The sequence below is a fragment of the Vanacampus margaritifer genome, chromosome 5 (assembly GCF_051991255.1).
Source record: "Vanacampus margaritifer isolate UIUO_Vmar chromosome 5, RoL_Vmar_1.0, whole genome shotgun sequence".
In the NCBI taxonomy this organism is placed as follows: Eukaryota; Metazoa; Chordata; class Actinopteri; order Syngnathiformes; family Syngnathidae; genus Vanacampus; species Vanacampus margaritifer.
The window spans coordinates 30,484,276-30,505,886 of NC_135436.1; the positions used below are offsets into that span (position 1 = coordinate 30,484,276).

Consider the following 21,611-nt stretch of genomic DNA (forward strand, 5'->3'; position numbering starts at 1 on the left):
AACAGGGATGAGTACGGCGTCAAAGCATGTCATCCGGTACCTGTGTAGCCCAAAGAGTTGTCGTCGCCGTGTCCCGTGGTGGGAGCCGCCGTCGGACCCTCTCGCGCCCCGTCCTGCGCCACTCCCGTCTCTGTCAACAATAACACCACAGGGACTGAGAACCCGGACGCCACTTGAAGAGGACCCGGGTGCCCGCTGCCCGCCGCAGCCACGAAGCAGGCCCAGAGCAAACACAGGCTCCATCCTGGCCAATTCTCCATCCCGACCGTCAAGAAAAAACGTCTAATTAGGAGTTGTGATGATGTCGGTGAGTCGTTTAGAGTCCCAGCAGGAGGTTGTCGTCGTGTCCTGTCGCTGCTTGACGTCTAAGTGAGTGTGAAAACAGTCCAGTGTACCAATAAGTGGCTGCACCCCACACATGGGGGCCGAGGGGGACAGACTGACACTCAGCATGATTGACAACACACACACACACAAAAGGGTCTTGATGCAAATACAATTATGCGCCATTAATTGCTAATCAGACTTTTGGGTCATCTTCAGCCTGACAGGCGGCGCGAGGGCGGGACCACTCACACACAGCCGTGCTAAATCTTTTTGTGGGTCGAGACGGGTTCATTTCAGGGACCCCACGCCCACCCTCCCCCTCCCTCCATTAGCACCTCAGCGAGTGTCAGTCTGTCCCACGTATTTGTCTGCTCAATGAGGTCGGGCTTGACTTGTGACGGACAGCAGGCGGCCAGACGGCAAATTTCACTTGAGATCGGCCGAGTGTGACCACTGAGGGCGGATACTCGCTCTCCTTCTGTTGATTTCTATTGTGCAAGGTGGCAGTTATCGTGAGGGCGAGGTGACGTGTGCATCCTCACATGACGCATACATTACGCACGCACGTGCCTGTGCCACTGACTACTTTTTGACTCCATGGTCACAAATAAAATACAATTTTGAGCGTTGTTCAAATGTGCCCTTCTGTTATTCAGAGTAGCCCAAAAGGAGCCCACAGTGCTAACAAAGAAAGGAAACAGCTCAAGCACGAGCTGCTCCGAGCTGCTGATTGCTATAGAACTTTAAAAATGGGCTGGATCGGATCGCGGGTCTCCCTCTCGCACACTTTGAGACAGACGCACTATGGAAAAGCTTTTCTTTTTGCAGTAGTTTTAAATGGCTTACCTTAACAAAAATGATGCGCCACATTGGAGCCAAAAGTAGAATCCTGATCGTTTACTGCGCATTTTGCTGCTCTAAATAGTAAATAAATCTTACTACACTATAAATTACACGAGACTACTGACTTCTTCTTCTACTTCCATTTGATGGTTGTCTAATACTTTTGGTTCATTAGCGCCCCCTACTTTAGCATAGATACCTATGGTGGCTGTATAAAAAAAAAAGGCCACTGGCGGTAATGCATGACTTCTTCTTCTTCTTTCTCATCGCGGTTGGCAGGTGCTTTTTGTGCATTACCGCCACCTTATCAAACGGAGTGCAAGCATGCGGCAGTAATTAAACTGTACAGTAAATGGAATAAAAAGCGAAAGACTAAACACAACTACCACCAAAAGAAGTAGGGTCAGAAATTGGACATAAAAACACAAAATGTGGATGCATAATTATGCACCATGACTGTGTCTCTTATGTCAATTTGATGTTATTTATTTATTAACCATTGGAACCTTAGCATAAAAACCGTCACATTAATGTGAATGTCGTGATTTGCCAGAGTGTTTTTTCCACTTTATTTACATAGCGCTGTAGTTTTAATTGATTTCAATAATTATGTATTGTTTTGATAAGGTCATGTTCAATAAAATATACATATATACATTAATTCAATTATAAATGTAAATATTACTATTTTTACTAATGCTTCACGCAAGATAAATGCGTTTTTACTATTTGCAACATTTGTACTTTTGAGAATGTCTTCCAAATAAAAGTAAGATTGGTATTGCATGAAATCCTTAACTGAATTGAAAATCAATGTGAATCGTGAATCAAATCGAATCGGGTCCTTCTGATCGAATCGATTTTGGAAATCTGAAACGATACCCAGCCCCAATTTTTTACTTAATTTTCGGTATAATGTGGGCTAAATGCTGTTTTTTTTCCCACTCGCACTTGTGCAAGTAATATCCCGTGGCATTATGGGAAATATGCTATCTTTGTAGCATTTAGCCTACAAGTACTTTCGAACGAATTTGTGAGCATATTTGAGCAAATTTGCGAGTACGTTCAAATGTATTTGAATTAGGGGTGTCAGCAAATAATTTTTTTTAATTGTAATTAATCGCAAGACTCCAATAGTTAACTCACGAGTCATTTCAGAAATATGGCTGCATCTTTTAGTCATTGATACAGTAATTTCATAGTAATTCATAAAATTGAGTAAAAATTAAAAAGATCTACTGTATTGTAAAAATAAAAATAAAATAAAAAAACGAGTGCGATATTGATTTGTGGTGATGGCATAATTGCATTTGTAAGACGTTGGTGACAGCTCAGTGCATTTTTCCAAACCAAAAAAAAACATTAAATACTTTTTTTTTTTATGATTTAAAGTTTGAAAAACAGACAAAAGTCACTGGAAGAACCCGGCGGGCTGCAAGTAAAGGCTTCCTGCTGTGCCTGACTTGTCACCACGCACACACACGTGCACACACACGTGCGCACACACACACACGCACACACACACACACACGCACACACACACTGAGTGAGTGAAAGTGTGGCCGAAGGAAGAGACGAGATGAGATAAAAGCAGCGGCGGCACATGTCTGACTGTTGGAGCGGGTTTTGTGTGTTCACACTTGTCACAACCCAAAATAGATCAAGAGCAGCGCAACGTCTTCATGGCTTCATCCTTGATGCCAAACCACTTTTCTTTTCTTTTCTTTTCTTTTTTTTGTAATGTACCCGTACTTGGTTGTCGAGGAGACGACCGTGGACTGAAGCGACAGAGAAGCTGATTTTGTGCTCAACAAATCAACGAATGCGGTACAAGATTTGCCAAATGATTTGCCAACATTGAAATCCCAAATTGAAACCCTGACGCAGGCTTGAAGGCCGACTTTCAAAGCTGTCTTAAAAATCTCATTTAAAGCATCAAACCGGGATGAAAGCCTGACTTTGAAGTCCCAATCCTGGATTGAAACCCTCATTTGAAAACCTCTTCCTGGCTAGAAACCAAAATTAAATACACCAACCCTTAATGGAAACCCTACTTTGAAACCCTCATTTGAAACCCCATCCTGTGTTTGAAACCCTAATCCTGTCTTGAAACCCAACTTTGAAACCAAACTCTAAGTCACCTTTTGGTTCTGTGGGGTTTGGGTTTTTGTTTGTTGTGGGTGTTCTTGTTGTTTTTGTCTGTGGTTGTTGTTTTTAGGCCCCGCCCACACGAAAGCCAGTTTCGATGTGTCCTCACAAGTTTCTTAGCGCTTCGGCCCTTCGTCCACATGACGGCGCCGTTTCGAAGCTTGAAAGCGATCACTTTTGAAAGCGGGCTCCAGAGTGGACAGATTTGGAAACGCGTCCGTCTGGACACCTTATTTGACCCAACCTTATTATTTGTTATGAAGTTCGTGTGTCAAGTCTTCGTCGCAACAAAGTCGTCTTCATCGCAACCAAGTCGTCTTCGTCGCAACCAAGCCATCTTCGTCGCAACCAAGACGTCTTCGTCGCAACCAAGACGTCTTCGTCGCAACCAAGACGTCTTCGTCGCAACCAAGACGTCTTCGTCGCAACCAAGACGTCTTCGTCGCAACCAAGTCGTCTTCGTCGCAACAAAGTCGTCTTCGTCGCAACCAAGTCGTCTTCGTCGCGACCAAGTCGTCTTCGTCGCGACAAAGCCGTCTTCGTCGCGACCAAGCCGTCTTCGTCGCGACCAAGACGTCTTCGTCGCGACCAAGACGTCTTCGTCGCGACCAAGACGTCTTCGTCGCGACCAAGACGTCTTCGTCGCGACCAAGACGTCTTCGTCGCGACCAAGTCGTCTTCGTCGCGACCAAGTCGTCTTCGTCGCGACCAAGTCGTCTTCGTCGCGACCAAGTCGTCTTCGTCGCGACCAAGTCGTCTTCGTCGCTACCAAGTCGTCTTCGTCGCGACCAAGTCGTCTTCGTCGCGACCAAGTCGTCTTCGTCGCGACCAAGTCGTCTTCGTCGCAACCAAGTCATCTTCGTCGCAACCAAGTCGTCTTCGTCGCAACCAAGTCGTCTTCATGTCACGGCCAACCAAGTCTTTATCGTCGCAGTTGCAACCCAATTGACAATAAGCGTGCCGAGCAAATATTCCTCATTGAAATTGTGTCTGTTCATAGTTCTGAAAATCAACTGGAACAGGATCAGAGTCAAATTTAATTATATCACGCCAAATAAATATTACATTGAGACAATTTATTCATAAAACGTGCAGGCTCCTCGCCAACATTTATTAAAAATGTAATTCTCGCTTTTTATGTTCTTGCTTCAATTATTAATTGGACTTTTCCCATCAACAAGACTGCAGTCGAGAACCCGCCAGCCGTTGTGTGTTTATTACGCTCAATATTTCATTTGCTGTTATTAATATTAGACGTGCCACAAAAAACAGCTTTCACCTTCGACTTCACTTGCTTTGCTTTCAATTCAAAGTGAATCAAACCATTTCAATCATGTTGTTGTTTTGGGAACAAATAACAATAAAGAGCCGTTTTTCCTCTAAGGTGAAAACGACGCCAGCGGCTCAGCTGGCGGATGCTGACGGGACCGACTTGTTGACAGGTGGCCTTGAAGCGTGTGCGTGTCGTCTCGCGACTTGCCGTGAGCCCGCCCAAAACGTACGCACGGAAATCCTCTAAGCTGCGGCGTGACTCGTCTGCCAGAGCAGGAAAATTCTTTTTTTTTAAAGGCATATGTCAAAAGAAGAAATGTGAAACTGTACAAAAGCGTATTGGGCCGTTATTGTAGCAAAACATTTTTGTAAATGTGTGACAAAATCACAAATATGTATAATGAGTACCGTAATCAGACTTCCAAATAATAATAATGAACTAAAAGGCATGGAAACGATGAAAATAACATTTGAAATCCGAAACCTTTAATCCAGCCTTGAAATTCTAAACCGACATTTGAAACACTAAACCCAATTTGAAAGCAAAACCGAGGCTTGAAGCACTAAATATTGTCTGAATCATCTTGAACCCAGGGTTGGAACCCCCTGATTAGAAATGTGAACTTCTTGAAACACTGCCCCTTGTTTGAAACCTTGATCCGACCTCCAAAGCTTACACACTTTGAAACTCCAACTCATGCTTGAAATCCAAACTTTTGTTTGAAAAGCGTGCCCAGGTTTGCCTAACCCAGGCTTTAGACCTCAGTTTAAATTCCTAAGCTAAGCTTGAAACCCGAATATGACAACAAAAACCTGCGTTGTGTCTCGCTGTAAAGCATGGAATTGAATTCACTCTGAAAAACGATTGGGTCAAAATGAACCCAATTACGGATCAAAAATGGACTGATCAAATGTATGGGTCAAATTGACCCAACTTTCTGGGTTGTTTTATACAAAAATACCTTTTTTTGTTTGTTTGTACAAAAGTGTATTGTTAAAGTTCGGTCAAATTGACACAAATAGAGGATCGGTCTGGTTTTTGAGCCCATTATTGGGTCTGGTTTTTGAGCCCATAATTGGGTCCTTTTTTTTGCCCAGTATTGGGTCTGTTTTTTGAGCCCATTATTGGGTCATTTTTGACCCAACGGCTTTAGAGTGAATTGCAAATCTGACTTTCAGGCTACTAAATTCCCCTCAAGAGCCTCGTGGCACTGGAAAACTAAAAGCATATGAATTTGCTGATGAGTTTTGCATTTGAGCGGAGAAGCGCCATCAAGAGCAAAAACAAGTTTGGAGTCGTTTGAGGAGGCTTTTCAAAAGACGCTCATGACAAAGTGCAGCCATGCTACTTTTTAATAAGCCACATGTGCTCTTGACGCGCCTCCGTCCAAATGCGACTCGCATGTGTTTTGTGTTGAAATCCTCCGCAAGAAATCAATCACTGCCTTGTTTTTTTCTTTCCTCCCCTAAATAAAAAAAATCTCGTCTTTCATTGGAAACGTCTCGCAGTCCACGGAGAGACGAGATCTATCGGCACTGCGCTTTTGCATGTCTGACTCACGAGGACATGAAAAACACCTCCAGGGTTTGCAGGCTGCTGCTGCTAATCCCATCGAAGGGCAAAATTCTGCCTTGTAATTAAACGATCCACAATGAGGACACCTGGCTGGGACGTGTGGACACACCCACGTACGCACCTTTGGAAAGACAGCAAATTGTCTTTCAGATGCATCATTGGCACCAAATGGAGCTTTTTCATGGCCATTTCACGTATCTTATGTCTCTACATTGGAGAAAGACCGATTTCAGGGCCGATACCGATGCCGATTATTAGTAGACAAGGAGGCCGATAACCGATATTTGAAGCTGATATTCACTTTCGGTAAAAAGGGGGGAAACTATTGGCAAAAAATCTTTTCAATACAAAAAACAATCTTGACTTTGTTGTAATGTCTTGAAGCATTCATGCTTGTTGAACAATTTTTCAGACTTTTCCAAATGTAGAAGTTTTTATTTTTTAATCTTAGATAATACACTCCACTTTAAATTTCTAAATAAAATAAAAATGTTCAGGGACCTCCCAGGGTTATCAGTACGTCTTGAAAAGTTAAATGGAAACTGGAAACACATTTCCTTGTTTTAATGTCAAACAAAAACTTCAGAACAAGTCAGAAGCATCGCTTATAAAGTTACCTGAAAATGTCAATCAATAGTTCCCTGAGATGAAAATGCTTTTAGCTTGACCTTTTCTCGGCCGTCAGATTTCGAAAAAACGATATTTGTCAAAATGGCTGACATCTGCGCCGATATCTCTACTCGCACTCCACTTTGGGGACGAATACGACAAAACTCTCCAGGATGGATTTGTCTTGATGAATTCATTTCAGGTTATCGATACGCCGCCATTAAATATCAATAACGTCATCTCGGATGCTCAAGTGCTGATCTAGCAGCATCCAATACTGTTATGAAGCGTAGCATCGCTAGACCAACAGCTATTATCATGATGATCAATATTCCGCAGCGCGAGACACTTTAAAGTGCTCAAGGAAATTCGGGGCGGTCCAAATACCAGCATCCATTATGGATATGGCGAGGAATGTGATGATCCTTTATGGCGTAGTAGCAAATCTGATGGATTTTGTTGCGCATTTTCAACAGAAGAGGAAAGCTCGAGTCTCGTTCGGAACCCTCGCCAAGAAGAGCCCAAGGACTTTTCTTTTCTTTTGGTCAAGAGAGCAGCCGTGAAGTAAGCGGCGAGGAATGCGAGCCCGCCGGCGCTTTTGTGTCAACGAGGCAGCCGGGACCACCGCATGGGCCGCCTCTGGCGTTGCGGGTGAGAGCGGGTGTCGTCCCAAACCGAAGATAAACGAGGCGTCAAAGTGCGCCGAGGATGAAATTGATGAGGTCGCAGAGAGAGAGAAAAAAAAAAAAAAGCCGAACGTCTGTCGCCTCGGGCAAAGTTGAAGACAATTCTTCGGGGTGGAGATTTACAGCGTGACGACGAGCGCGTCTCCCGTGGCTGACAGGTTAAGCCGCACGCCCCCCCCCCCCTCTTTTCTTTCAAAGGACTTTAGAGACGCGTTTAAATACAAAATCATCTTCCAAAGATAAGACGAGCGTGAGTAAGACTGCGACCTCACGTTATCGTTTCAAAACATCCTCAACGTGTAAACATGCTTCATTACAGCGTGAGAGCAAAAAGAAGGACAACATTAATTACAAGGTAGCTCGAACCCACAACAGCCACGAGACTATTTCATGAAGTTCAAATCAAAAGCATCGTTTGGATGGAGCTTAATAGCAAACATGTGAAATGCAACCTCAGCCGGCAATTGCGTTAAAAAAGAGAAACACATTCGTCAAGTGCTCGTTTCATCTTTAGAGCAGTTGCTAATTAAAAGCCGTCAAAAATTAAGCGCAGGACTTTTTGTGCCTCAAAGCGTCAAATAAATCAGGCCAGAAATGCCGCCGCGAAGATTTGTTTATTGAGCGGGTGGAGTCGGAGCAAAGTCATGTGACCAGTCAAAGTCCAACGGCAATAAACCAGAGAAGATGCCATGTGAAGGAAAGGATGTGGAATTCGGTGAATGCGAGACGGACACACTCGGAGTTGGAACGTCAGAATCGGTCAAAAAATGTGCAAGGAGGAGAAAAAGATGGCAAAATGAGCTTCATTTGGAAAATGGAAATTGGGGGAAATCTGACAAACCGTTCCTAACATGTCTTGAATACGCTCAATATTTGGAAGTTCAGTCAAGAAACATGGAATTTTATTTAGAAATGTTGGAATTTTATAGTTCCCAACATAGCCTGAACAAGCGCAATCGTTTTGAGTTGGAATGATGTGAATCAGTCAAAACATGCGTCAAGTATGTCAAGTATCACTTCGTCAAGAAAATTTGGGAACTATGACAAATAGTTCCCAAGTTGTCCTGGTTGAATATTTGACATCGTTCCCAAGACGGCCTGAACAAGCGGAATCGTTTGAAGTGGGAACGATTTCAAAAGAAAGTCAGTATGTAAAGTGTTACCTCATCGGCAAGTTTGAGCAGGAACATTTGGGGAACGTAACAAACAGTTCCCAAGTTGTCTTGGTGGAATATTTCTAAATTTCAATCAGTCAGTCAAGAAATGTGCAAGGAATGAAAAGGACATCAAATATTTCATCATTGGGGAATCTTACTGTGGAAATTTGAGAATAGTTCCCAAAATGTTCCACCAACTGAGTAACCTAAAAACTGAAATTTGGAAAGAGCATCCAAGTGTCCAAAACGTCTTAGTTTGGAAACTGCGGAAAATTTGTTACAAATCTTTGCCAGGATATTTCATGAACTTGAGTTCTTTTTTGTCCTCTTCAGCGTTGACACAAAGATCCAAATATCTTCTTGTCGTCCAATTTCTTGACTGTAACTTGTTTGCAAAAAAAAAAAGCATCCAAAATGAAAATTTTGATCACAACAAACAAATCTCAACAAAGGTGACGTCGTGTCGATGAAAGATGAAAACGGGTTTCATTTCATTAGTTAAAACTTGATTGCAGCTAATCCAAAGTCCTGCCTTGGGAGAGGCCTTGCAGATGGAGGAAGGGGCGGGGTCACACATCTGGAGCTAATGCTGCGCGCGCGCGCTTTCTCGCGGTCTGGATTGCATTTCTTTGCACTTTCATCCTGCAACACTCGCTCTCCATTACTGTGGATTGAAAGTGCTTGTAATGACTTCATATCAAAAGACGGACTTATTTGCGCTCATTTCTGGATTTGGACTTGGTAAAGGTTGAGCTTGAAGAAGTCCCTCAATCAAAGCGCTAGCACAAGCAATGGCAACATCACTGAGAATTTCCACCAATGCAACGCCAGGGTCACCATGGCAACCGCAAAGTTCACATTCCGCGACCTCAAACAAAGAGAGCATCAACAACATGCATTGGAAGTTTCAAGCTAAACTTCCTCAGTATGCGTTAGCAATGCTAATGCTAACACAACATGAGCACAGTGTCCTGGCTCCTCCTACCTGAAGATTAAATGCCTCATTGCGGATGGCGCTAAACTTCGACTTGACTTGCGTTAGCAGTTAGCGGCTAGGCTAACTGCTAACACAGCGTGAAAGGTTTTTGGGGTAGTCCACAAACGCAACAGACCCTGAAAAGTGAGGAAGCTCCTCTGTTGCCACGCCGGACTCCTTACATCTCATTAGCATATCGTGCCATCAACATGACGGAAGCTTTTGTTTCAGGCGGGATGACCCCATTATTGATATTTTGAAGAGGAGGCTCAAGACACACTTTTTTAGTTTGGCATTGAAATGATCTTTTCAACGCTTTTTATTTCTTTTCTTAGTTCCTATTTGTCTTTTAGCTTCTTTTTTTTTATTTTAGGTTTTAGCACCAGTATCTTCTGGGTGCCTTTCCTCACATGGTTTCTCTGTGCACTATCATGTTTTTTTTTTATCAGTTGGGGGATGGGTGTATCTTGAGTTGCATTTTGATGTATGAAAGATGCTATTTAATTGAAGTTCGATTGATCCTAAAAGTATTCAATTCACATTTTTTTCTGCAAATGACAGTGGATAGATTAAAAAAAAATAAAACGGGAACAGTCACATTTGTGAACATGCCGTGATTCACGTCATCCATCATTTGAGTGACACTTCAAGCAGAGGACTGCACGTGTGCCATCAAAGCATGGAGACACGAAGCTGACTTGAAATCAGACAAAACAAACGCAACACGCACAAAAAAGACGCAAATCTTTGTCATTGGTATCGAGGTGCTGTCAGCAAGTTGGTCCCATGAAGCCAAACGTCCTCACCGTTTGCGACCTCCCCAAGTGAAGCGCGACGCCCCCTCAGCATGAAGACGGCGGGCGGCCCGGTGCGCGCGCGCGCGCGTGCGTGCGCGCGTGCGTGCGGATGTTGGTGCAGGCCGTACTTGGGCGGGGCGACCCGCCCTGTAATTATCAGCTCATCATCGGAGGCAAAACAGCCAGCGAGTCGTCTGCTCGCTGAGGAGCTGCTTGGACGACGACGCCTGTTTGCGTGCGTGCGTGCGTGTGCGTGTGCGCGCGCACGCGTCCATCCAGACGCTGGCGATGTCTGATCAGCAAGAAAAGCTCATTGAACTCATTCTGTCACACGTGAGCGTGAAAAGGTGCTGATGTGCTTTTAATTGTTTGGAACAATGGCGGGAAGAAACCTCAACGTTGTTTTTTCTTGCCAGAAGAGACGAGAGCGTTCAGCGTGCGTCAACATTTATCTTGCTCTAACCAACATTCTCACTTTTTTTCCCACTCTGCTCTTCACTTGATTTAGATGGAGAGAAAAATTTTTAGCAATCAAGTGCAAAAGAACGCAAGTGCTTCACAAATTCACCTGACGACTAAAAACACGGCTTGAGACAGATATTCCCAAAAGGTTTGTTTTTCAATTTCCTTAAAAAAAATTCAAATGCATCATCGAAGTGACACAAAAACGGATACAAACAGTTGAATTCTTTTGACATCTTTTTAGTTTAGTTAATGTCATGAATGTATGTTTTTATAAAGCCCAATATTATCGAGCTCTAAAAACAGCTGGGTCAAAAGTCATCCCATGATGGAGCAAAAAAGGACCCATCCGCTTGACCCAACTTTCTTGGTCGTTTTAGACAAAATGACCCGATTTTATGACCCAAGTAAAGGATCTGACCAATATTTATGCGTTGTTTTACATTCAAAGACCCATTTCTTGACTCAAAGTTGGGTCAAAAATGGGCCGATCCTCCACTTGCGTCAATTTGACCGAACTTTGAGCCCTTTACTTGGGTTAAAAAATGGGGTCATTTTGTATAAAACACCCCAGAAAGTTGGGTCAAATTGACCCAAGTAGAGGATCGGTCCATTTTTGACCCATAGTTGGGTTATTTTTGAGCCAACTCTTTCTAGAATGTATGTTTCCTGATGAAACAAAATGGAGGTTGTGGCTGGTTGTTTGAGAGCCCCCCCGACATTGACATCATCCATCCTGGTCATCAAGCGTTCCTGAGAGGCAGGAGAGCGTGTGAGCTTCTTTGAGCTTCTTGGGCTGCTCTTGGCGAGCGGCGGCCAGCGAGCGTCTGGACTCCATCTGCGCTTCTCGCCAAAGCGGCGGGATTGGATCCACAGTTCATTGGTTGGATCCGTCCGACCCGTGACGCGGACGTCGCCGTTGCCATCTATCGGATCAAAACCATGACTTCATATCTGTCGGAGTACAACGCGATGAACGCAATCCGTTCCGCCACGCTGATCGACTTCACAGACATTTTTCCCCGTTGGACGTAACGGCAAGTGAATTAATCTCCTCTGGGCTTAAAGTTTCACAAAACCTCATCAAATCGTTATTGACTGTCGGCTACACGTGACGTTTTAAATAACACTTCAACATTCCGAGCTGTCATACGAGGGTGAAAATAAATAGAATTAAAAGGAGAGGCTGCCGAGAGATGTTGCAAATCGGACTGCAGGGTTTGAAGGCCAAATTGTTCATGATTATGAATCACTCACAATTATTCGTCAATTTAAGAAAAGCTTCAATCCTTCAAAATGAATGTTTAAAAACAAATGTATGCAAGTTAAAAGTGGAGTGCAACAGTAAGTACTGCGGCGCTTCGTCATGAGTTGCGTTAAGTGCTTTGTTGAAGAACGAGAATGTGCGAGAAAACTAGAGATCGCAATTTGTGGGGAAATCGTGTGCGAAGGCTGAATGAAAAATGATTTGGAACGATACACAAGAACCTGGAATGGTTTGAATTGGTCAAAAATGTGGTGATCTTTGTTATTTTTTGCTTTTGAAAATGTTTTTCAATCAAAACGAACATACGCTTTTAGTGCACGTTTACATGCACGCTATACTTGTAACTGTACCTAATATTTTATTTTGCCTAATTAGGTACACTTACAAACAAGAACCGGGGCGTCCCTAATATTTTGGCCAAGATGGCCGCTTCATTGGGTACGTCTACCCACATGAAGCGGGGTGTACCTAATATTTTGCTTATCTATTGACTGCCAGACGTTTTCAGAAAAGGGATGCCGTGGGTGCCAGCCGATTTTAAGCATTTTTGACTGATCTTTCAAGGTCCACAGAAAATTATGTGTTTGGACTATGGAAACACACATACTACCAAATTAAAGATTGGTCTCTCATCTTTCATCAGAAAAAAAAGTTTGTTTCTACCTTATTCCGTTTTTCAGTAATCAACAATAGAAAATGGTTAGTTTCACCTCTGTTTTGAAAAAAAAAACGTATTTTAACGTCTTTGGCACTCCTCCATAGGAGTTTACTAAACGTTATTTAACGTTTTTGGCAGTCAAAGAGTTAATATGGCTGCCCCAATATGGATGCCTACATACTAGAGTCCGGGGTGTACCTAATGTTTTGGCCAATATGGCAGTACGGAGTTGATTTAAGATATTGTTTGTCGTGTTTGTTTGTCCCCAGTCGAGTTCCACTTGTCGGCTGGTTTGTTCACTTTGCCGCGGCTTCTATTCGCATCTGGAGCCGAGTCAGTCGGCCGCTAATCCTTTCATCCGCCTCATCCATCAGCGGGAGACGATGTCAGGGTCCACGGAAGCAAAAAAAAAGACAAAAAGCAGCCAAGCAGACGGCGCTGATTGCCACCAGACCGAGTTTGCTCGTGTGAATGCGTCCACGCAACTTGGAGCCAATTGCTAAAAAGGAGAATTGAAAAAAAAAAAAAAGGCAAGCGTCAAAGTGGCCAAGAACTTAAAAAAAAAAAAAGGAAGATGTTTTATTTAGTTGTCGTGTGCGCGGTTCCCACCAGCACGTGGGTGCGCACACACATCGACATTTGATGTTTGCGCCGAGTTCATATGCAGGACGAGTTGTGTGTGCGCGCGCGCGCGTGTCCGAATAGCTCACAAAAGCTAAGTCACAAAAATACACATATTTGATACATTTTCGCTTTCACATGAACCTCTAAATGACAAATCAGAAAAAAAATCATTATTCTAAAATTGCTGCAATTTCAAAAGTGTCCCAAAGTGGTCGGAGCCATTTTGAGCTCAACAACCCAACTGAGCAATTCTGCGGCAATCAATCCAAGCACAAGCGCATCGTCACAAGACTCCGGTCCACGCAAATGTGGCTAATGGTACGAGGATTTGTCGTTGCGGCAGGCGTGCGGCCGCCATCTTGGTCGCATTGCGCCGACATGAGGCGTACCTGCGACTGTGCTTATCGGGGCAAGATTTGTGTGCTAAGTTAATGACTTCAGAAACCCGAACCGAGAGTGCAAACAGGAACAGGAACACAAAGACGACTACAAACCAACAAGACAATCACTTTGGAAAACAGCAACAATAACACTTGTAAGTGGCCCCCAAAATTCTGCTTCAGAGGACCACATTGCAACTGGGAAAATGCACATAAAGAACAGGAACAGGAACACACTCCAAAAATAGTAACATTCACTGTAAAAAAAAAAAAACTTTTCACTAGGCCATACAATGACAGCAGCATTTTTTTACCCGGGCAAGATTTGTGGGCTAAGTTAATGACCTCAGAACCGAGAATGCAACAGGAACAGGAACACAAAGACGACTACAAACCAACAAAAAAATCCCTTTGGAAATCAGCAGCAATAAGACTTGTAAGTGGCCCCCAAATTCTGCTTCAGAGGACCACATTGCAACTGGGAAAATGCACATAAAGAACAGGAACAGGAACACACTCCAAAAATAGTAACACTCACTGTAAAAAAAAAAAAAAAAATCTGTAATGCATGTCACTTTAAGTCCACCCCAAAAAAAACAAGCGTGACGTCTCCTTGAGTTGCTCAGCTGGACTCGCCGCCGGAGTCATTTCATCTTGGAAGGGCATCAAGACCACCGCGCGCGTCCCTTTAACCTCCGCGGGAGGACGGACGGGCACAAGAGGACTTGACTTCATCACTCCAAGAAAAGTGGAGCGCTGCCAAACAATCCCATTAGCTGTCAGCAGCTAGCCAGGGGACGGCGGCGACCGATCCTTTCTCGCGGTCGGGTCAACCCCGGAGCGATTGTGGTTCAGCGATCGCGGTTCAGCTTTCGTGGCGGCCGACGGCAAACACCAAATCTCAACAATAAGACACGGCCAACGAGACCCTGAGGGACGCCGTTAGCACGTGCAAAAACACAATGGATTAGCTACACCTGCACAATGGAATGACAAGTGCAGAATGAGCAAAGCTCAAGAAAAAGTCAAAGTTAGAAAGTAGGTGGAGAGTAAAGAGGTACCTCGACTTAACTCATTGACTGGCAGCCATTTTCACTGAAGCAACCCCCTTTGCTCCCGGCTGTTTGACTGGATTTTGACCGATTTTGCAAGGCACACAGAATATTCGAGTCTCTTCTTTCATCAGGAAAAAGAAAGAAGTCAAATTCTATCTGTTTCCGTTTTGCAGCAGTTAGCATTAGCATATAGCTAGGTTTCATCATTATTCACAAATCTGTTTAAAACAGTGGGGAAAACTGCTTTTTTGCAACAGTTCAAATGAATGGATGTCGTATTGAGAAACCGAAGCTCACAATTTCAATCACTCAAATATCTTTTTGCAATCAACAAAAATGGAATTTCGTTGGCTCGTGTCATCCTAAATTGGAGCCAACCAGCAACATTCCTTATGACGTCACACATGCAGGAAACATCAACAAAAGCGCCCCAAACTTCCGCGAGCCGAGCGAAAGTGCCGAAAGCGACGTTACTCACGGCTCCGGTCCCCTTTCCACCTCCAGCTGCCTTTGGACCTGCCGGGGGCGTCGCCCGGCGAGCACCCCCCGCCGTGCGTCCCCACGCTCAGCAGCAGAAGCATCAGCATCAGCGGCCGTGGTCTCGCCATGCCTCCGGCTCGCTCCAGCTCACCAGCGAGCTTCAACCCGAGCGGACGTCATGTCTTTAGATCCACGCGGCACCCGAGTCCAGTCCCGGTCGGTCCTCGTTGATGATCCAATCTATCCCTCACAGGGCAAAGTGGCCGCAGACATCCTGCACTGGCGCAATTCTCGCTTCTTGCCCTCTTTGAAGAATCCTGCGAATGCTGGAAGTGTGTGTGTGTGTGTGTGTGTGTGTGTGTGTGTGTGTGTCACTCGTCCCCGGTGTCAGAAATAAATCACCGCAGAGCAGCCTTGACTTTGAGAGCGAGCATCTCGCCAGTGAGGAGGAGATCTCGCAAGTGCGTTCACACTGGCACACCCTCCATGCTCATGCTGGGATGGATTTTCATCATGTCACATGCACCACTCACACACACACACGCGCACGCACGCACTTTGAGCGGAATATGACTGGCTGTTAATGTGCAGGCTGTAAATCCCCCTAATGGCTCTGAAAGAACATCACACATTACACAGCCGAGCGTCGGAAATGGCAACGCTTCCAGTGCCTCCGAGTGGCTCGTAAACAAAGGACGCAACGTTAGGCGGATCCGCTTCGTCCGCACAGAAGCCAGAAAAAAAACAAAACAGGAACGCATGTTGAAAAATGTGTTCAACTTTCCTCTTTTATGGCGAGTCATCGTGAGTGTAACGATTATCGGCCGGTTGGAACTTTTTCAACTGCTGAATTTCATTTGTCTGTCCTCGACATGCCACAGTGGGGTTGGGGGGGGGGGGGGGACCAAAAGCATCCGACCTCCAACCTTTTCAGAAACAGAACAATTAACTCTTTCACTGCCACTGACGTTTAAAGACGTCAAGTAAAAACCTACGCTTCACTGCCAATGACGTCAAAAGACGTCATCCAATGATTTTTTTTTTTTTTTTTTGAAACGGGTAGAGGAAACCCTTCCGCATGTCTGGTGAAAGTTTCCAGTCTGTCTGTTGTGCCTAATGACTATTTTTGGCCCCTAGAGGGCAGCGATGACTCTCTTTTGACAAGATCGGGTGGGCGTCAGTAGAGGCGGAGCTAGAGCGTCGAGCAGGAGATGAGAATGGAAGACAAAGGAAAAATGGCGGCCGGTCGTGAAAGTGAAAGTAAACTGTTGTGCGAGTCCTGGCGTCTCCTTGCACGCAGGAGAGCGTTACAAAAGGAAAAACTGTATTTGAAACATCCACATAATTGTAAGTAGTACCACAGTTGCACACATTTGTAAATAGTTTGCGAAATTGTTTTGTCAAATTGTTACACTGTTGAATGGAAATAAACGTATTTTGCAATCAAAAAACACTTTTTCATTGTTGGTGAAAGCGTTTTACAGAAGTAAAGCACTATTTAGGTGTTTGTGGCATCATTCATGGACAAAAAGAAGTGTACAATTCACTAGAGTGCATGAAATAACATCGTTTCACAAAAAGCTCTTTTTCTCCGTTTTTTGTTTCAAAACAGAGAATTTCGGTGAAAGTAACCATTTTCTATTGTTGATTACTGAAGAACGGAATAAGGTAGAAACAAACTTTTTTTTTCTGATGAAAGATGAGAGTCCAATCTTTCATTTGGTCGGATGTGTGTTTCCATAGTCCAAACACAACATTTTCTGTGGACCTTGAAAGATCACTCAAAATGCTTAAATCGGCTGGCACTGGCGACGTCCCGTTTCTGAAAACGTCTGGCAGTCAAAGAGTTAATGTATGAAATGTTATGAGTTTGAAATTTTTGAAATGTTGTCTCTCTCTGCGTCTCGGGCCAACACGGGATCATCTGTAAGTGCAACTTTGCAAACATGAAGCAGATTGTATAAATCGGTGCAAGCAATTAGGTTAAATGTTGGGTGCCAGGTTCAACTGATTAGGAAATCCCGTCACCTCATTTAAGACCGTTTCTCTTTTCTTGTTTGTTTGTTGTTTTCCTTTGATTATATTTGTATTATTTTAGTCCCGGCGGATTTTCGCCAGCCACATTGTTTCATACCACCTGGCATCTTCCTTCCTTCCTTCCTTCTCAAAAATCAATAGAAAAACCTTTATTGGCTATTACAGCAAATAAAACGCATCCTATAGTTCGGTGGCTATTTTTGCCCATTCATCTTTAGCGATGAGTTCTTCCCTGATCTTTAGTTCCCGCCCACCACAGATTTTCAACTGTCGACTATTTTTGTCGGCGAACCATTTCTTAACCACTTTTGCTGTTTTGGGATTTTGTCGTGCTAAAATGTCCACATATTCAAAATTTGTCGGAGGTGTGAATCATTTGATAACATGATAGACGTGTACCTAATTTCACGGTTCTAAGTGAAACTGTCTTCAGGAACTGATTTTTTTTTTTTTTTTTTATAATCTAATGTTTGAAGGTCTCGCGAGCAAGCACAACAGCCTGCAAAATCTCCACTTGATGCTCGCTTCCTCTCTCGTATTACAACGGGTGCCTCTCTCGAGCTTACAAGCGCCGCATAAAAGACTATTTTCATAAGGACCAGCTCAGCAAGTCTGCGTTTACGGTTACATCGCTGCTTTCCTGCGGCTGTGGGTCGGACGCTGGTGGTTGTGGGGGAGGCAGGTGGGTGCAGGTTTCCGTGTGAAACTGAAGGTCGCGCCTCCCCTCTCCCTCTCTATCCTCGAGTCCCCTTGGCGCGCCCTTCCTCGTTGCCAAAGTGTAGAATGTCCTTAGCAGGCCTCCAAGGCAGCGCAAAAAAAGGCTTTACGCTTTTTCGATGGCTCAAAATCATCACATTTTCGACTTTAGCAAGAATCCTTCTCAGTGAGTCAGAATACAGGAAAATGTAATTACTAATCACATGGTCGTTTAAAAAAAAAAAAAAAACCTTACTATGCAGGTTGTTTAAATAAATAAATAAAACACTTTACATGGTCGTTTAAAAAGAAATGTAATTTGTTTGTTTTGGGAGAAATAAAAGTTGCATATTTCCAATCACCATATTTTTCACAAATATTAAAAATATAATAAAATATATAAAAATATAGTGCCCTGCAACCAGTTGAGGGGTGTACCCCGCCTACTGCCCAAAGCCAGCTGGGATAGGCTCCAGCGACCCCGCGACCCTTGTGAGGACAAGCGGTTAAGAAAATGGATGGATGAATGGATGGATAAAAATATCGATTTTTTTTCCCCCAAGAATATTTTGGAAGAATACATTTTTGTGAGCAAGTTGATTATTGTACATTTTCAAGGCTCATAATCTTCCAACATCCACTTATTAACTCTTTGACTGCCAGACGTTTTTAGAAACGGGACGTCGCCAGTGCCAGCCGATTTAAGCATTTTGAGTGATCTTTCAAGGTCCACAGAAAATGTTGTGTTTGGACTATGGAAACACACATCCGACCAAATGAAAGATTGGACTCTCATCTTTCATCAGAAAAAAAAAGTTTGTTTCTACCTTATTCCGTTCTTCAGTAATCAACAATAGAAAATGGTTACTTTCACCGAAATTCTCTGTTTTGAAACAAAAAACGGAGAAAAAGAGCTTTTTGTGAAACGATGTTATTTCATGCACTCTAGTGAATTGTACACTTCTTTTTGTCCATGAATGATGCCACAAACACCTAAATAGTGCTTTACTTCTGTAAAACGCTTTCACCAACAATGAAAAAGTGTTTTTGGATTGCAAAATACGTTTATTTCCATTCAACAGTGTAACAATTTGACAAAACAATTTCGCAAACTATTTACAAATGTGTGCAACTGTGGTACTACTTACAATTATGTGGATGTTTCAAATACACTTTTTCCTTTTGTAACGCTCTCCTGCGTGCAAGGAGACGCCAGGACTCGCACAACAGTTTACTTTCACTTTCACGACCGGCCGCCATTTTTCCTTTGTCTTCCATTCTCATCTCCTGCTCGACGCTCTAGCTCCGCCTCTACTGACGCCCACCCGATCTTGTCAAAAGAGAGTCATCGCTGCCCTCTAGGGGCCAAAAATAGTCATTAGGCACAACAGACAGACTGGAAACTTTCACCAGACATGCGGAAGGGTTTCCTCTACCCGTTTCAAAAAAAAAAAAAAAAAATCATTGGATGACGTCTTTTGACGTCATTGGCAGTGAAGCGTAGGTTTTTACTTGACGTCTTTAAACGTCAGTGGCAGTGAAAGAGTTAAAACAATTTTCTTCTTGTATTCCCTGAAAAAGTATAACAATACAGAACTTTGTATACAGAAGGTCGATCATTGAAAATACAACAATTACAGCGAGCGGAAGAGCTCACATAATTCATCGACATGCGAACCACCACAACGTGTTTGCATGAAGATAAAATGCTCGTTTTTCAGTGCATTTGCTTCAAATTTCAATGTCGGCACCCTGAAAGTGGCAGCCGGCTCATAAATTAGCCACGAGGCACAAGAGTGACATGGCGTGATAACACTTGGGTTTTTTTCCAACTCCTCACTGGGGAATGTACACAGGAAGTACTCCCCCCCCCCCCCCCCGCAGACACATCCAGCAACCAAAACCTCAAAACACCGACCACACGCTTGCAAGTGGCCCAACTAATTCTTCCAGGACTCCACCAGCCATTCAATCAGCGCGGTGGCAACACCCGCACCTTCCATCCTCCATCTGTCACACACACACACACACAATGGGCCAGTCCAATCAATGAGGAGTCGCGGGGGCAACCTGGCTGAAGGTTAACGTGTGCAAGGAGAAGACATGTGATCACTTCAAGGCACAAAAGCTCCAACACACGCCGTTGCCAGCAAACCGCAGGCCGCAACGAATCTCGTCGAGGGGAAACGTGCTTTGGACGAATGGCATATTTTCAGCACTCTCACGTTGCTGACTTGTGATTTGATATTCACAAATTTGTGGCGCTGCTGCACAAGTGTTGATTCTTTACGACGGACTTTCGTTCCACGAGCAAGCTCGGAAGTTCATTTATTTGCATAGCAAATCAAATTTCCGTACCGAAAATAAACTCAAAAGGAAATCATCTTTTCCAGTATGGAGGAGCAAAGCTGGCAAAATGAAAACTAAATAAATGACTAAAAGTGAAAATAAAAACGGATATAAAAAATCGAATTAAAAAAATGAAATACAAAATATAAATGGAAATAAAAACACCTGGATTGACTGGCAACCAGTTGAGGGTGCACCTCAATTGATGATTTTATAATTCTTGATATTTAGGTCATTTCCACTGTTTAACTATTTTTTTAATTATAAAAACTAAAGAATTTCTCTGTAACTATCTGTTATAATAAAAAATATATATATTCATGTTGGACTATTTTGCACAGCACTCCACAAGGAATTAGTTACTCTAATAACTGTAAAATAATTCATGATTTGTAACTTTTAGGGTTGTTGTTTTTTTTATAATTTTTTACGTCTGCAGTTTGAAATTACAGCACTTGCATTTTTTTTAGTCATCTTGTCACGTTTCCAATAAAGGTTGATGGTAATATATGATTCGTCCACTAGAGGTCAGTGTTGTACACCATTCGAACCTTCAGCTTCACACGCCTGCACGCAAGCTCATTTATTGCTGCTTATGAACAGGAAATTGCAAATTAAACAACTTTTCTTTTTTTTATCTGCCCATTTTATAAATGTATCTGTGAGCTAACCCTTCTGCTGGATTTTGTTGTTCTACTGCGATGTTACAACTGGGCTAATTCACGTAACACACACACACACACACACACACACACACACACACACACACACGCACACACACACACACACACACACACACACACACACACACACACACACACACACACACACACACACAATGTAATAAATAAATGAATTGAGACTCTTATTGATTGTCAATGTTTTCTTTTGTTCGAGGTGTCGATTCCGCCCATTTCATCCCCTTGTTAGCCACAAAAGCTGCAGTGATGTGTCCGGCCAACGGATGGCAGTGACGCCCCACGTTGTTGGCGTGGGGTGGGTGGTTGTGCCCCCCCCCCCCCTTCTCTGCAGTTGTGCCAGACAATAGCCACCCCCCCCCCCAGCCTCCTCCTCCTCCTCCTCTTGTTTCAATGGGACTAATTACAGCGTCCTTCATCATCTTCACCACTAAAGAAATGTTAATTCAAAAGTATAACATCAGGCGCGCGTTACTAATCCCTTTTTCTCGCATCGTGCTTCTTACTTTCCCGT

General features: G+C 43.6%; 1 protein-coding gene across 2 annotated transcripts in view; it reads right to left on the minus strand.

Moving 5' to 3' along the window:
* The window catches only part of robo1 (roundabout, axon guidance receptor, homolog 1 (Drosophila)), a 251,878-nt gene that overhangs the window by 163,177 nt on the left and 67,090 nt on the right, over window positions 1–21,611 (minus strand). Inside the window, exons 1-2 of one of the 2 annotated variants that reach the window (XM_077565323.1) lie at window positions 1,174–1,330; window positions 41–130 (exon numbers count right to left, since the gene is read on the minus strand). Coding sequence is in view for 1 of the 2 variants with exons in the window: in XM_077565322.1 (XP_077421448.1) it covers window positions 41–130 (90 nt within the window). In the remaining variant the exon portion in view is untranslated. Of the gene's footprint in view, window positions 1–40; window positions 131–1,173; window positions 1,331–21,611 lie in introns of those variants that run through there. The other variant, XM_077565322.1, reaches the window with a different exon arrangement.